Genomic DNA, 13,223 nt, shown 5'->3' with positions numbered 1-13,223 from the left:
CGCCTCAACCTGTCTACCCCTCTCCCCCACTCCAACCTCTCATCCTCATAACGCGCTGCCCTCCACTCCCTCAGCTCCAATCCCGACCTCACCATCAAGCCAGCAGATAAAGGGGGTGCAGTAGTAGTCTGGCGCACTGACCTCTACACCACTGAAGCTAGACGCCAACTCGAGGACACCTCCTCCTACCGCCCCCTCGACCATGACCCCAACCCCCCATTACCAAACCATCATCTCCCAGATCATACAGAACCTCATCACCTCAGGAGATTTCCCTCCCACAGCTTCCAACCTCATAGTCCGGGAACCCCGCACTGCCCGGTTCTACCTCCATCCCAAGATCCACAAGCCTGACCACCCTGGCCAACCCCATTGTCTCAGCATGCTCCTGCCCCACTGAACTCATCTCTACCTACCTCAACACTGTCCTATCCTCCCTAGTCTAGGAACTCCCCCCATATGTTCAAGACACCACCCATGCCCTCCACTTCCTCCAAGGCTTCCGTTTCTCCGGCCCCCAACGCCTCATCTTCACCATGGATATTCAATCCCTCTACACCTCCATCTGCCATGACCAGGGCCTCCAAGCCCTCCGTTTCTTCCTCTCCCGACTTCCCCAACAGTACCCTACCACCGACAATCTCATTCGTTTGGCTGAACTGGTCCTCACCCTTAACAATTTCTCCTTCAAATCCTCCCACTTCCTCCAGATCAAAGGGGTAGCCATGCACACCCGTACGGGCCCCAGCTATGCCTGTCTCTTTGTTGGCTACATAGAACAGTCCATCTTCCGTAATTACACCGGCACCACTCCCCACCTCTACCTCCGCTACATCGATGACTGCATTGGTGCCACCTTGTGTTCCTGCAAAGAGGTTGAGCAATTCATCAACTTCACGAACACATTCCACCCTGATCTTAAATTTAGCTGGACTATCACTGACACCTCCCTCCCCTTCCTGGACCTCTCCATCTCCATTAATGACGACCAACTTGACCCCAACATTTTTTACAAACCCACCGACTCCCACAGCTACCTGGATTACACCTCTTCCCACCCTACCTCCTGCAAAAATGCCATCCCGTATTCCCAATTCCTCCGATTCCACCGTATCTGCTTCCAGGAGGACCAGTTCTACCACAGAACACACCAGATGGCCTCCTTCTTTCGAGACCGCAATTTCCCTTCCCACGTGATTAAAGATGCCCTCCAACGCATCTCGTCCACATGCCGCACCTCCACCCTCAGACCCCACCCCTCCAAGCATAACAAGGACAGAACCCCGCTGGTGCTCACCTTCCACCCTACCAACCTTCGCATAAACCAAATCATCCGCCGACATTTCCACCACCTCCAAATGGACCCCACCACCAGGAATATATTTCCCTCCCCATCCCTTTCCACCTTCCGCAAAGTCCGTTCCCTCCATGACTGCCTGGTCAGGTCCACATCCCCCCAACAACCCATCGTCCAATCCTGGCACCTTCCCCGCCACCGCAGGAATTGCAAAACCTGCGCCGACATCTCCTCCCTCACCTCAATCCAAAGCCCTAAAGGAGTCTTCAATATCCATCAAAGTTTTACCTGCACCCACCAATGTCATTTATTGTATCCGTTGCTCCCATGCTGTCTCCTCTACATTGGGAAGACTGGAACGCCTCCTAGCTGAGCGCTTTAGGGAACTTCTCTGGGACACCCGCACTAATCAACCACACTGCCCTGTTGCCCAACATTTCAACTCCCCCTCCCACTCTGCCGAGGACATGGAGGCCCTGGGCCTCCTTCACCGCTGCTCCCTCACCATCCGACGCCTGGAGGAAGAACGCCTCATCTTCCGCCTTGGAACACTTCAACCCCAGGGCATCAATGTGGACTTCACCAGTTTCCTCATTTCCCCTCCCCCCACCTCACCCTAGCTCCAAACTTCCAGCTCAGCACTGTCCCCATGACTTGTCCTACCTGCCTATCTTCCTTTCCACCTATCCACTTCACCCTCCTCTCTGACCTATTATCTTCATCCCCACCCCCATCCACCCATTGTACACTTTGCTACCTTCCCCCAACCTCCTCCCGGACCTATCACCTTCATCCCCACCCCCATTCACCTATTGTACTCTGCTACTTTCTCCTCACCCCCACCCTCCTCTCATTTATCTCTCCACCCTTCAGGCACTCTGCCTGTATTCCTGATGAAGGGCTTTTGCTCGAAACGTCGATTTTCCTGCTCCTTGGATGCTGTCTGAACTGCTGCGCTTTCCCAGCACCATTCTAATCCAGAATCTAAGAGCTGAACTGCCTACTCCCACTCCTAATTCCAATGTTCCTAAATCCCCTTTTGCCATGTACTTTGATTTTGTGCATTTTTTGTCCATATTTTCTACACACTTTATTTCTAAAAAGACTGTTTTATCCATCTACCTGTCTGTCATCATATGCATGAATAAACATACGTTTAGATTTAAAAGGGGTGTAGTTTATGTTTGATTTGTAATAAATAATGTTTTTGCCACATGTTAAAGGATAAGATTGTCAAAATGAATAAGTTTTTTCCTGTTCATTGATTAAATCTGGTGCAAGCTTTTTATTTTATCTTAGATAGGGGGTCATAATCTTAGAGATTAAACTGGTCACACATCATATTTGTAAAGATTCAAAATAATGGAACTGGATTTGCAGCAAACCACTCCTACAGGAATCATGACAGTAGAAATAAATGGATCCTTCTCAGGATACCAGACTATTACTGGAGGGGAACTGCAAGAATCAGTGTTAGGTCCGCAGCTGTTTATAATCTACAGAAAGGATTTGGGTGCAGGGACCAATTGCAATGTTTCCAAATTTCTTATGTTCCCATTTGTGTGGAAATGTACAATGTAAAACGGATGCGGTGAGGATTCGAGTGATGAGTTAGAACATGGCATATGGAACATAATGTTAACAACTGTGAAGTTCGTCACTGTGTTAGAAAAAATAAAAATCCAGAATATTTCTTAAATTGTGAGAGGTTAAGAAATAGGGATGAACAAAAGGACCTGCTGTCCTTGATCGTGAGTCACTAAGATTCAGCATGTAGATGCAGCGATCAATTAGGAAGGCAAATGATATGGTGGCTTTCATAATAAGGGTATTTGACCAGAGGAGTAAAGATGTTTTACTGCAGTTGCTTAAATACTCACTGAGAAGTCCTCTGGACAATTATGTACATTTTTAATACCTTTATCTCAGAGATTTTTGAAGAGTTTACAAAAAAGATAGAGATTTTTAAAGAAGTAACAAAGAAGGTTAATGAAGGCAGAGTTGTAGACAATCCAGGGAGAACTAGCCAATTGGATACAAAATTGGGTTGAGGATAGGAGGTAGAGGATGGTGGTAAAGGATTGTTATTCCGACTGGAAGCCTGTGACCTGCAGTGTGCCACAAGGATTGATGTTGGGTCCACTGCTTTTCGTCATTTGTACAGATATCCCCTGCTTTTTGAAAGTTCATTTTACACCACTTCGTTTCTATGAAAGACCTACATTAGTACCTGTTTTCATGAATCCGAAGAGGATTTTCACTTTTACGATAAAAGGCAAAATTTTTCCTATATAAATTAATGCTTCTTTGCTTTATGCCATTTCAGCTTATGAAAGGTTTCATAGGAACGCTCTACTTCCGGATAGTGGTGGTTACCTGTATACTGTAAATGATTTGAATGTGAATAAAGGAGGCATGGTTAGTAAGTTTGCAGATGACACCAAAATAGGTGGTATAGTGCACAGTGAAGAAGGTTTTCTAAAGAGTACAACAGGATCTTGATCAAATAGGCCAATGGGCCAAGGAGTGGCAGATGGAGTTTAATTTAGAAAAATGTGAGTTATTAAACTTTGGAAAGTCAAACAAGGGCAGGACTTACACGGCTAATGGTAGGGCCCCAAGGTAATGTTGCTAAACAAAGAGACCCAAAGGTGCAAGTGCACAGTTCCTTGAAACTGGAGTCACAGGTAGACATGATAGTGAAGAAGGCATTTGGCACGCTTGCCTTCATTGGTCAGTGCATTAAGTATAGGAGTCAGGAGTTTATGTTGCAGTTGTACAGGACATTGGTGAGGCCACTTTTAGAATACTGCATTCAATTCTGGTCTCCCTGGTATAGGAAGGATGTTATTAAACTTGAAAGGGTGCAGAAAAGATTTACGAGAATTTTGCTGTGACTGGGCAGGCCGAGCTACAGGGACAGGCCAAATAGGCTGGGCATCAGAAGCTGAGGGGTGACATTATTAGAGATTTATAAAATCATGAAGGGCATAGATAAGGTGACTAGCCAACGTGTTTTTTTCCGAGATTAGGGGAGTCCAAAACTAGAGGGGGTACACTTAAGGTGAGGGGGAAAGATTTAAAAGGGACTTTAGGGGCAACTTTTTCAGAGGGTAGTGCATTTATGGAATGAGCACCCAGAGGGATTGGTAGAGGCAGGCACTATTACAATAGTTAAAAGGCGTATGGATGGAAAGAGCTTAGAGGGAGTTGGCTAAACACAGGCAAATAGGACTACATCAGTGCAAGATAACTGGTCGGCTTGAAGGGGTTTAGACCAAAGGTACTGTTTCCATGCTGTATGATTCTAAGAGATATATTTGGCACAGAGGCGGTACAAAGGAGGTTCATCGGGTTAATCCCCGAGTTGTTGGGATGGTCTTAAAATAATGGACTGAGGAGATTGGGTCTGCATAGGATTTCCTGGTGTTTCAAAGAATGAAAGGTGACCTCATTTTTCTGAAGAAGGGTGACTGGATCTGGACTACTAACTCTGCTTTCTCTCCAGTGCAATTGCCAGACTTGCTGAGTTTTTCCAGCAATTTCTGATTTTGTTTCTGATTTCCAATGTCCACAGTTCTTTGGTTTTTTTTGTGACTACACTGAAACTCACAAAATTTTAAGAAGGCACAACAAGATGAATGCTGGTAAGTTACTTCTACTGGCTAGTGAGGCTAAAAGGACATCCTCCTTATCCTGAGTTATTTTTATTCAATTCATGGGATGTAAGCAACATTGGCTGGGCAAGCATTTATTATTATCCTAGTTTCCCTTGAGGAGGTGGTGGTCACTTATCTTCTTGAACTGCTGCAGTCCAGATACCTTTGCAATGCTATTAGGGAAAGAGCTCCAGGCCAACCCCAGCCAGGTAAACTCTTTTTATACGGTACTTTGTTGATTGCCTTCCAGAAATCCAAGTATACTACACCAATTGGATTCCACTTATCATCCTGTTAGTTGCATTCTCAGAAATTTTAATAAATTTTTCAGACACCATTTCCCTTTCATAAACTATATTGGCTCTACCTAAAACATACCATGATTTTTGAAGTACTTCACTTTTCCTAAATAAGACATTTCAGATAATAGAATAATATTAGAACAAACCTCCCACCCATCACACTTTTTCACTTTATTCTTTGAGTTTTGGGCAATGCTTGCAAGCCAATTTGCTATCTAAGCACATCTGCCCTGAGGTGTTGTGACACGCCCTCTTTACAGTTCTTCTTGAGGTAATGGTATTTAGACAGTGGTCTTACGTAGAAAATTACATGTTTTTGCCCGAGTGATGATGAAAGAATAGGAACATTTATCCAGGCCTCATTGTTTTGTGAAGTGGAGGAGTACTTAGAAGAAATGGTATTTCTTATTCTTAATCTTCACCACTTGCTAAACGTCACAGTATTGCAGGATGGAGTCAAAGCAATTTTTAAATGTTGTTTCACTGTATTCTTTGGATTATATATATTGTAACTATAGTAAATCTGAAGTGGAGGAGATTAACTTTTAGTCCAGTGGCAGCATCAAAGAAACGGATTGCCTTATCCTGGGCGGCACGGTGGCACAGTGGTTAGCACTGCTGCCTCACAGCGCCGGAGACCCGGGTTCAATTCCCGCCTCAGGCGACTGACTGTGTAGAGTTTGCACATTCTCCCCGTGTCTGCGTGGGTTTCCTCCGGGTGCTCTGGTTTCCTCCCACAATCCAAAGATGTGCCGACCAGGTGAATTGGCCATGCTAAATTGCCCGTAGTGTTAGGTAAGGGGTAGATGTAGATGTAGATTTAGGGGTATGGGTGGGTTACGCTTCGGCGGGGCGGTGTGGACTTGTTGGGCCGAAGGGCCTGTTTCCACACTGTAAGTAATCTAATCTAAAAATTATTTGACTGTTATTGCTACTGACTATACTATTCAGATAAGTATTGAGTATTCAAATATATTCTGAGTAAAAAATGGTGTGCCACTAATTGCAGAATAGCCCTTGAAATGCTCCTATGGCCGTGAAGTTTATTTTTCTGACCCAGTTAAGCTTCTGGTCAGTGATGACATCTAAAATGTTGATGGCAGGATGACATGGGGATGGTGAAACTATTGAAAGATCAGTGAGTTTTCTTGTTTAAGATGGTCACTGCCTGAGTTACCAATTCTATTCTGATATCAAGTGAATTACCATTTAGTAAACTATTGTGGATGTTAAAAAGGTTACACCTTATTTTCATTTTGTTGGTGTTCCAAGCTTTAATTTTAATTTAGATTCTATTTTGACTTTATTCTACTCACCATTATATTGAAGCCTATGTCTTTCAACTTTTTCAGATAACACAGCCTTTCCATTTCATGTCTGTCAATGCCAGTATATGATTTGTTTGTCACTAAGACAAAGTCAACTTTAGCCTGAAACATACAAATATTATGGTTCAGAAAATGCAAGATGTATGCGTAGATATACATGCAGTTACTGCAATACATAGGAACATAAGAAGTAGGAGAAAGATTAGGCAGGAGTAGGCTTACTCAAGTCCGTTCCACCATTCAATACAACCATGGCTGATCTCAGCTCAGCCTCAACTTCATTTTCCTGCATATTCCCTATCACCCTTCAACTCATTAGTAATTAAAAATCTGTCTACCTCCACTTTAAATGTATTCAATTTCCTAGCTTCCACTGCACTCTGGGATAATGAATTCCACAGATCCACGATCCTTTGAGAGAAGGAACTTCACCTCATCTCTGTTTTAAATTTACTATCCATTATCCAAAAGCTCTGACTTCTTGTTCTAGATTGTCCCACAAGAGGAAATATCCTCTCTACATCCTATTTGTCAATCCCTTTTCACATTTTATACACTTCAATTAGACTTCCTCTCATTCTTCTAAAATAACTACTCATGAAAAAGTTCAATTGCAGTGGAAAATTAGGAAATGTAGCACTACTCGCTGACTGCTGGCCATGTACAAAAGAAGCCACCGTGCACTTGACAATAAGATTGAGGAAATACAATTAATGGTAATACCTTGGGTAGTGTTGTAGAAGAGGGACCTAGAGGTGCAGGTATATAATTATTTGAAGTTTGTATCGCAAAGTGATAGGTTGATTAAAAAGGCATTTGGCATGTTTGCATTCTTTGTTCAATCCATCGAGTATAGGCGTTGGGAAGTCATGTTCAAATGGTACAGGACATTAGTGAGGCCTCTTCTGAAATACTGTGTCCAGTTCTGGTTGTCCAGTTATAGGAAGGATATTATTAAGCTGGAGAGGGTTCAGAAGAGATTTACAGAGGAAACTTAATTATCTGAACGTCATGGGTGGGAATGGGGGGGTGGGGGCGGGGAATACTTTGTTCAGATAATCAAAATTCGGATAATCGAATGCCAGATAATTGAGGTTCCTCTGTACCAGGACGTCATCGGATATGGAAGGTTTGAGTTATAAAGAAAAGCTGGTTAGGCTGAGACCACAGGGCAGCATGGTGGCTCAGTGGTTAGCACTGCTGCCTCACAGCGCCAGGGACTTGCGTTTGATGCCCATCTCAGGCAACTGTCTGTGTGGAGTTTGCACATTCTCCCCATATCTGCGTGGGTTTCATCCCACAATCCAAACATGTGTAGGTCAGCTGAATTGACCATGATAAATTGCCCGTAGTCTTCAGGGATGTGTAGATTAGGTGCATTCATCAGAGATAAACATAGGACAATAGGGTAGGGGAATGGGTATGGTTGGGTTACTCTTCAGAGGGTTGGTGTGGACTTGAAGGACTGTGCAGGAGAGAGAAAGAGAGAGAGAAAGAACCTGCACAGTTACTGCCTTTGCTGTTTTGAATTCATGCATCGCTGGACATTGGAGTGCGTCCAGGAAAATTAACAAACAGTGAATTTCACAACTAATCTTGGAGGAACCTGTTTGGGCGAAGTTCACAAAACAGAATCAGATAAGTTAATCGTTGTTTTAAGTGTGTCCAACAGAAAGGCTGCAGTAGTGAGAGTAGAGTGGGTTCTTTCTTGATTATATGTTTTGGAGCTACGTCTCTTGATTAAACTTAAAATATAAGCCATAACTATTCATTTAACCTGGGGCAGTGTTTTGTAGAGGATTAAGACGGTGTTATTTTCTGGGTCTGTAGATTGTGAAGGAGCAAATATGGCCATTAGTACAGTGATATATACTTCTTGTCAGATGTGGGAGTTTAAAGAGAGTTTAAGGGTTACTGCAGATTATATCTGCTGTAAATGCTGTTGGATGCGAACCTTATCAGATCGAATGGATCGGTTGGAGAGGCAGTTAGAAGTGATGAGGAATTTGCAACAGCAACAGTATATGATACAGTCACATAGATGGGTTAACTCCTGGAAATGTAAGAGAGGTAGGCACCTAGGGCAGGAGTCTTTTTTGGATAAACCCCATTTCAAACACATATGCGGTTTTGGAAAATGTAGGGGATGATGGATTCTCAGGGGAACGTAGCATGAACAGCCAAGTTTCTGGTATTGAGACTGGCTCTAATACAATGAGGAGTACATCAGCTTCCAAGAGATCAATTGTATTAGGGGATTCTATAGTCCGAGGTACAGACAGACGTTTCTGTGGCCAGCAGAGAAAAAGCAGAATGGTGTGTTGCTTCCCTGGTGCCAGGATCAAGGATGTCTCAGAGAGGGTGCACAATATTCTCACGGGGGAGAGGGGCCAGCAAGAGGTCATTGTCCACATTGGAACCAACGATAGGAAGGCAAAAGGTTGAGATTCTGAAGGGAGATTACAGAGGGTTAGGCAGAAATTTAAAAAGGTCTTCACTGGATTACTCCCAGTGCTATGAGCTAGTTAGGGTAGGAATAAGAGGATAGAGCAGATGAATGCATGGCTGAGGAGCTTGTGTATGGGAGAAGGATTCACATTTTTGGATCATTGGAATCTCTTTTGGGGTAGAAATGACCTGTACAAGAAGGACAGATTGCACCTAAATTGGAAGGGAACTAATATACCACCAGGGAATTTTGCTAGAACTGCTTGGGAGGATTTAAACCAGGGAGATAGTGAAGAAAGAGATCAATCTGACACTGATACAGTTGATAACAGAATCAAGTCAAACAGTCAGGGCAGAACTAATAAATTAATAAGGTAGAACTAATAAATTAAACTGCAGTTATTTCAATGCAAGGGGCCTAACAGGGAAGGCAGGGCATGGTTAGGATCATGGCACTGGGATATCATAGCAATTACAGAAACATGGCTCAGGGATGGTTAGGACTGGCAGCTTAATGTTTCAGGATATAAATGCTACAGGAAGGATAGAAAGGGAGGTAAGAGAGGAGGGGGAGTGGCATTTTTGATAAGGGATAGCATTCCAGCTGTGCTGAGGGAGGACATTCCTGGAAATACATCCAGTGAAGTTATTTGGGTGGAACTGAGAAATAAGAAAGGGATGATCCCCTTATTGGGATTGTATTATAGACCCCCTAATAGTCAGAGGGAAATTGAGAAACAAACTTGTAAGGAGATCTCAGCTATCTGTAAGAATAATAGGATGGTTATGGGTAGGGGATTTTAACTTTCCAAACAGAGACTGGGACTGCCATTGTGTTAAAGGTTTAGATTGAGAGGAATTTCTTAAGTGTGTACAAGACAATTTTCTGATTCAGTATGTGGATGTACCAACTAGAGAAGGTGCAAAACTTGACCTACTGTTGGGAAATAAGGGAGGGGAGGTGACTGAGGTGTCAGTGGGGGAGCACTTTGGAGCCAGCAACCATAATTCTATTAGTTTTAAAACAGTGATGGAAAAGGATAGACTCGATCCAAAAGTTGTAGTTCTAAATTGGAGAAAGGCCAATTTTGACGGTATTAGACATGAACTTTCGAAAGCTGATTAGAGGCAGATGTTCGCAGGTAAAGGGATGGCTGGAAAATGGGAAGCCTTCAGAAATAAGATAATGAGAATCCAGAGAAAGTATATTCCTGTCAGGGTGAAAGGAAAGGCTGGTAGGTATAGGGAATGCTGGATGACTAAAGAAATTGAGGGTTTGGTTAAGAAAAAGAAGGAAGCATATGTCAGGTATAGACAGAATAAATCGAGTGAATCCTTAGATGAGTATAAAGGAAGTAGAAGTATACTTAAGAGGGAAATCAGCAGCACATAAAGGCGACATGCGATAGCTTTGGCAAATAGAATTATGGAGAATCCAAAGGGTTTTTACAAATACATGAAGGACAAAAGGGTAACTAGGGAGAGAATAGGGGCCCTCAAAGATCAGCAAAGCAGCCTTTGTGTGGAGCCACAGAAAATGGGGTAAACACTAAATTAGTATTTTGCATCAGTATTTACTGTGGAAAAGGTTATGGAAGATATAGACTGTAGGGAAATAGATGGTGACATCTTGCAAAATGTCCAGATTACAGAGGAGGAAGTGCTGGATATCTTGAAACCGGTAAAGGTGGATAAATCCCCAGGACCTGATCAGGTGTACCCGAGAACTCTGTGGGAAGCTAGAGAAGTGAATGCTGGGCCTCTTGCTGAGATATTTGTATCATCGATAGTCACAGGTGAGGTGCCGGAAGACTGGAGGTTGGCAAATGTGGTGCCACTGTTTAAGAAGGGCGGTAAGGACAAGTCAGGGAACTATAGACTGGTTAGCCTGACCTTGGTGGTGGGCAAGTTGTTGGAGGGAATCCTGAGGGACAGGATGTACATGTATTTGGAAAGGCGAGGATCGATTAGGCTCAAAGGTAGAAGACAGTGGGTGGTGGTGGAGGGTTGTTTTTCAGACTGGAGGCCTGTGACCAGTGGAGTGCCACAAGGATCGGTGCTGGGTCTTCTACTTTTTGTCATTTACATAAATAATTTGGATGCAAGCATAAGAGGTACATTTAGTAAGTTTGCAGATGACACCAAAATTGGAGGTATATTGGACAGCGAAGAGGATTACCTCAGATTACAACAGGATCTTGACCAGATGGGCCAATGGGCTGAGAAGTGGCAGATGGAGTTTAATTCAGATAAATGTGAGGTGCTGCATTTTGGGAAAGCAAATCCTAGCAGGACTTATACACTTCATGGTAAGGTCCTAGGGAGTGTTGCTGAACAAAGAGACCTTGGAGTGGAGGTTCATAGCTCCATGAAAGTGGAGTTGCAGGTAGATAGGATAGTGAAGAAGGCATTTGGTATGCTTTCCTTTATTGTCAGAGTATTGAGTACAGGAGTTGGGAGGTCATGTTGCACCTGTGCAGGACATTGGTTAGGCCACTGTTGGAATATTGCATGCAATTCTGGTCTCCTTCCTATCGGAAAGGTGTTGTGAAACTTGAAAGGGTTCAGAAAAGATTTACAAGGATGTTGCCAGGGTTGGAGGATTTGAGCTATAGAGAGAGGCTGAACAGGCTGGGGCTATTTTCCCTGGAGTGTCGGAGGCTGAGGGGTGACCTTATTTATAGAGGTTTACAAAATTATGAGGGGCATGGATAGAGTAAATAGGCAAAGTTTTTTACCTGGGGTCGGGGTGTCCAGAACTAGACGGCATAGGTTTAGGGTGAGAGGGGAAAGATAAACAAGAGACCTAAGGGGCAACTTTTTCACACAGAGGGTGGTACGGGTATGGAATGAGCTGCCAGAGGAAGTGGTGGAGGCTGGTACAATTGCAACATTTAAGAGGCATTTTGATGGGTATATGAATAGGAAGGGTTTGGAGGGATATGGGCCGGGTGCTGGCAGGTGGGACTAGATTGGGTTGGGATATCTGGTCGGCATGGACAGGTTGGACTGAAGGGTCTGTTTCCATGCTGTACATCTCTATGACTCTATGTTGGGCCAAACAGCCTGTTTCCATATTGTAGGGAATATAATATAATCTTTATCACTGGAGTGTAAGGGGTTGAGAGGTGAACTTATATAAGTTTATAAAATAATGACGGCTATAGATAGAATTAATGGTAGGTGTCTTTCCCCTCGATTGGGGGATTTCAGAACTAGGGGGCACATTTTTAATGTGAGAGGTAAAAGATTCTAAAAAGACATGAGGAACAAATTTTCTTTTTATAAAATGTGGTTTACGTGTGGAATGAACTTCCTGAGAAAGTGATGGATTTGGGTACAATTACAACACTTAAAACACATTTGGATAAGTACATGAATAGGAAAGGTTTAGAGGGATATTGGCCCGGAGCAGGCAGGTGGGACTAGTTTAGTGATTATGTGTGGCATGGACTGGTTCCATGGACTGGGTCTGTTTCCGTGCTGTATGAGTCTATGACTATAAAAGCTGAAGAATAATAAGATAATTTGGGAAATGCATACAGAAAGGCTTGAAGACCCAGATTCTAATCCATGCTGTGCATGATTTAATTAAATAAAGCTTTATATTATATTCAGCAGCTTCCTTTTGATTGGTACCTGTTCAATCAATAGCTGTATCCTCCAAGGGAGGTGTTTGATTAGCAGTATAGAGAGAACCTATTTTCTTCTCCTAACCTACATTTTAACATAACTTGAAGTATTTAATAAAGGAGCTAGAGCAAATGAGCATACACCCTCTATTCAACAGTGTGTGGTTAAAGCATTGATTACTATACTTTCGCATTTGTTCAGATTACCAGTAATTCTTCATTTTCAGGCACCAGAATTTCACTTTCAGAGTTGGCTACTGCGTAAACTAGTTCATCATTCTGTAAATAAACAAATGGTTCAATGGCATTATGCTCACATACTTGTAACAAAGAAATCAGATACAAAAGCAAAATACTTCAAATGCAGGAAACCTCAAGTAAAAATAAAAATGCTGGGAATACTTAGCAAATGAAATAACATCTGTCGACAGAAAAATAGAATTAACACTTCTGGGCAATGGTCTTCCATCAGAATTGGAAAATGTTAGAACTGTAGTGTGTTTTAAGCAAATGAAATGGAGGGAGGGGCATAGGAAAGAATAAGAGTGAAGGTCTGT

General features: G+C 43.1%; 1 protein-coding gene across 1 annotated transcript in view; it reads right to left on the bottom strand.

The window, feature by feature from the left end:
- Positions 1–13,223, bottom strand: part of LOC140493883 (anoctamin-9-like) — a 199,356-nt gene that overhangs the window by 170,667 nt on the left and 15,466 nt on the right. Inside the window, exons 2-3 of the mRNA XM_072592877.1 lie at positions 12,874–12,945; positions 6,575–6,688 (exon numbers count right to left, since the gene is read on the bottom strand). Coding sequence (XP_072448978.1) covers positions 6,575–6,688; positions 12,874–12,945 — 186 coding nt within the window. The remainder of the gene's footprint in view (positions 1–6,574; positions 6,689–12,873; positions 12,946–13,223) is intronic.

This window comes from Chiloscyllium punctatum, chromosome 22, assembly GCF_047496795.1.
Source record: "Chiloscyllium punctatum isolate Juve2018m chromosome 22, sChiPun1.3, whole genome shotgun sequence".
Lineage (NCBI taxonomy): Eukaryota > Metazoa > Chordata > Chondrichthyes > Orectolobiformes > Hemiscylliidae > Chiloscyllium > Chiloscyllium punctatum.
This window is presented reverse-complemented; position numbering and strand designations above follow the sequence as displayed.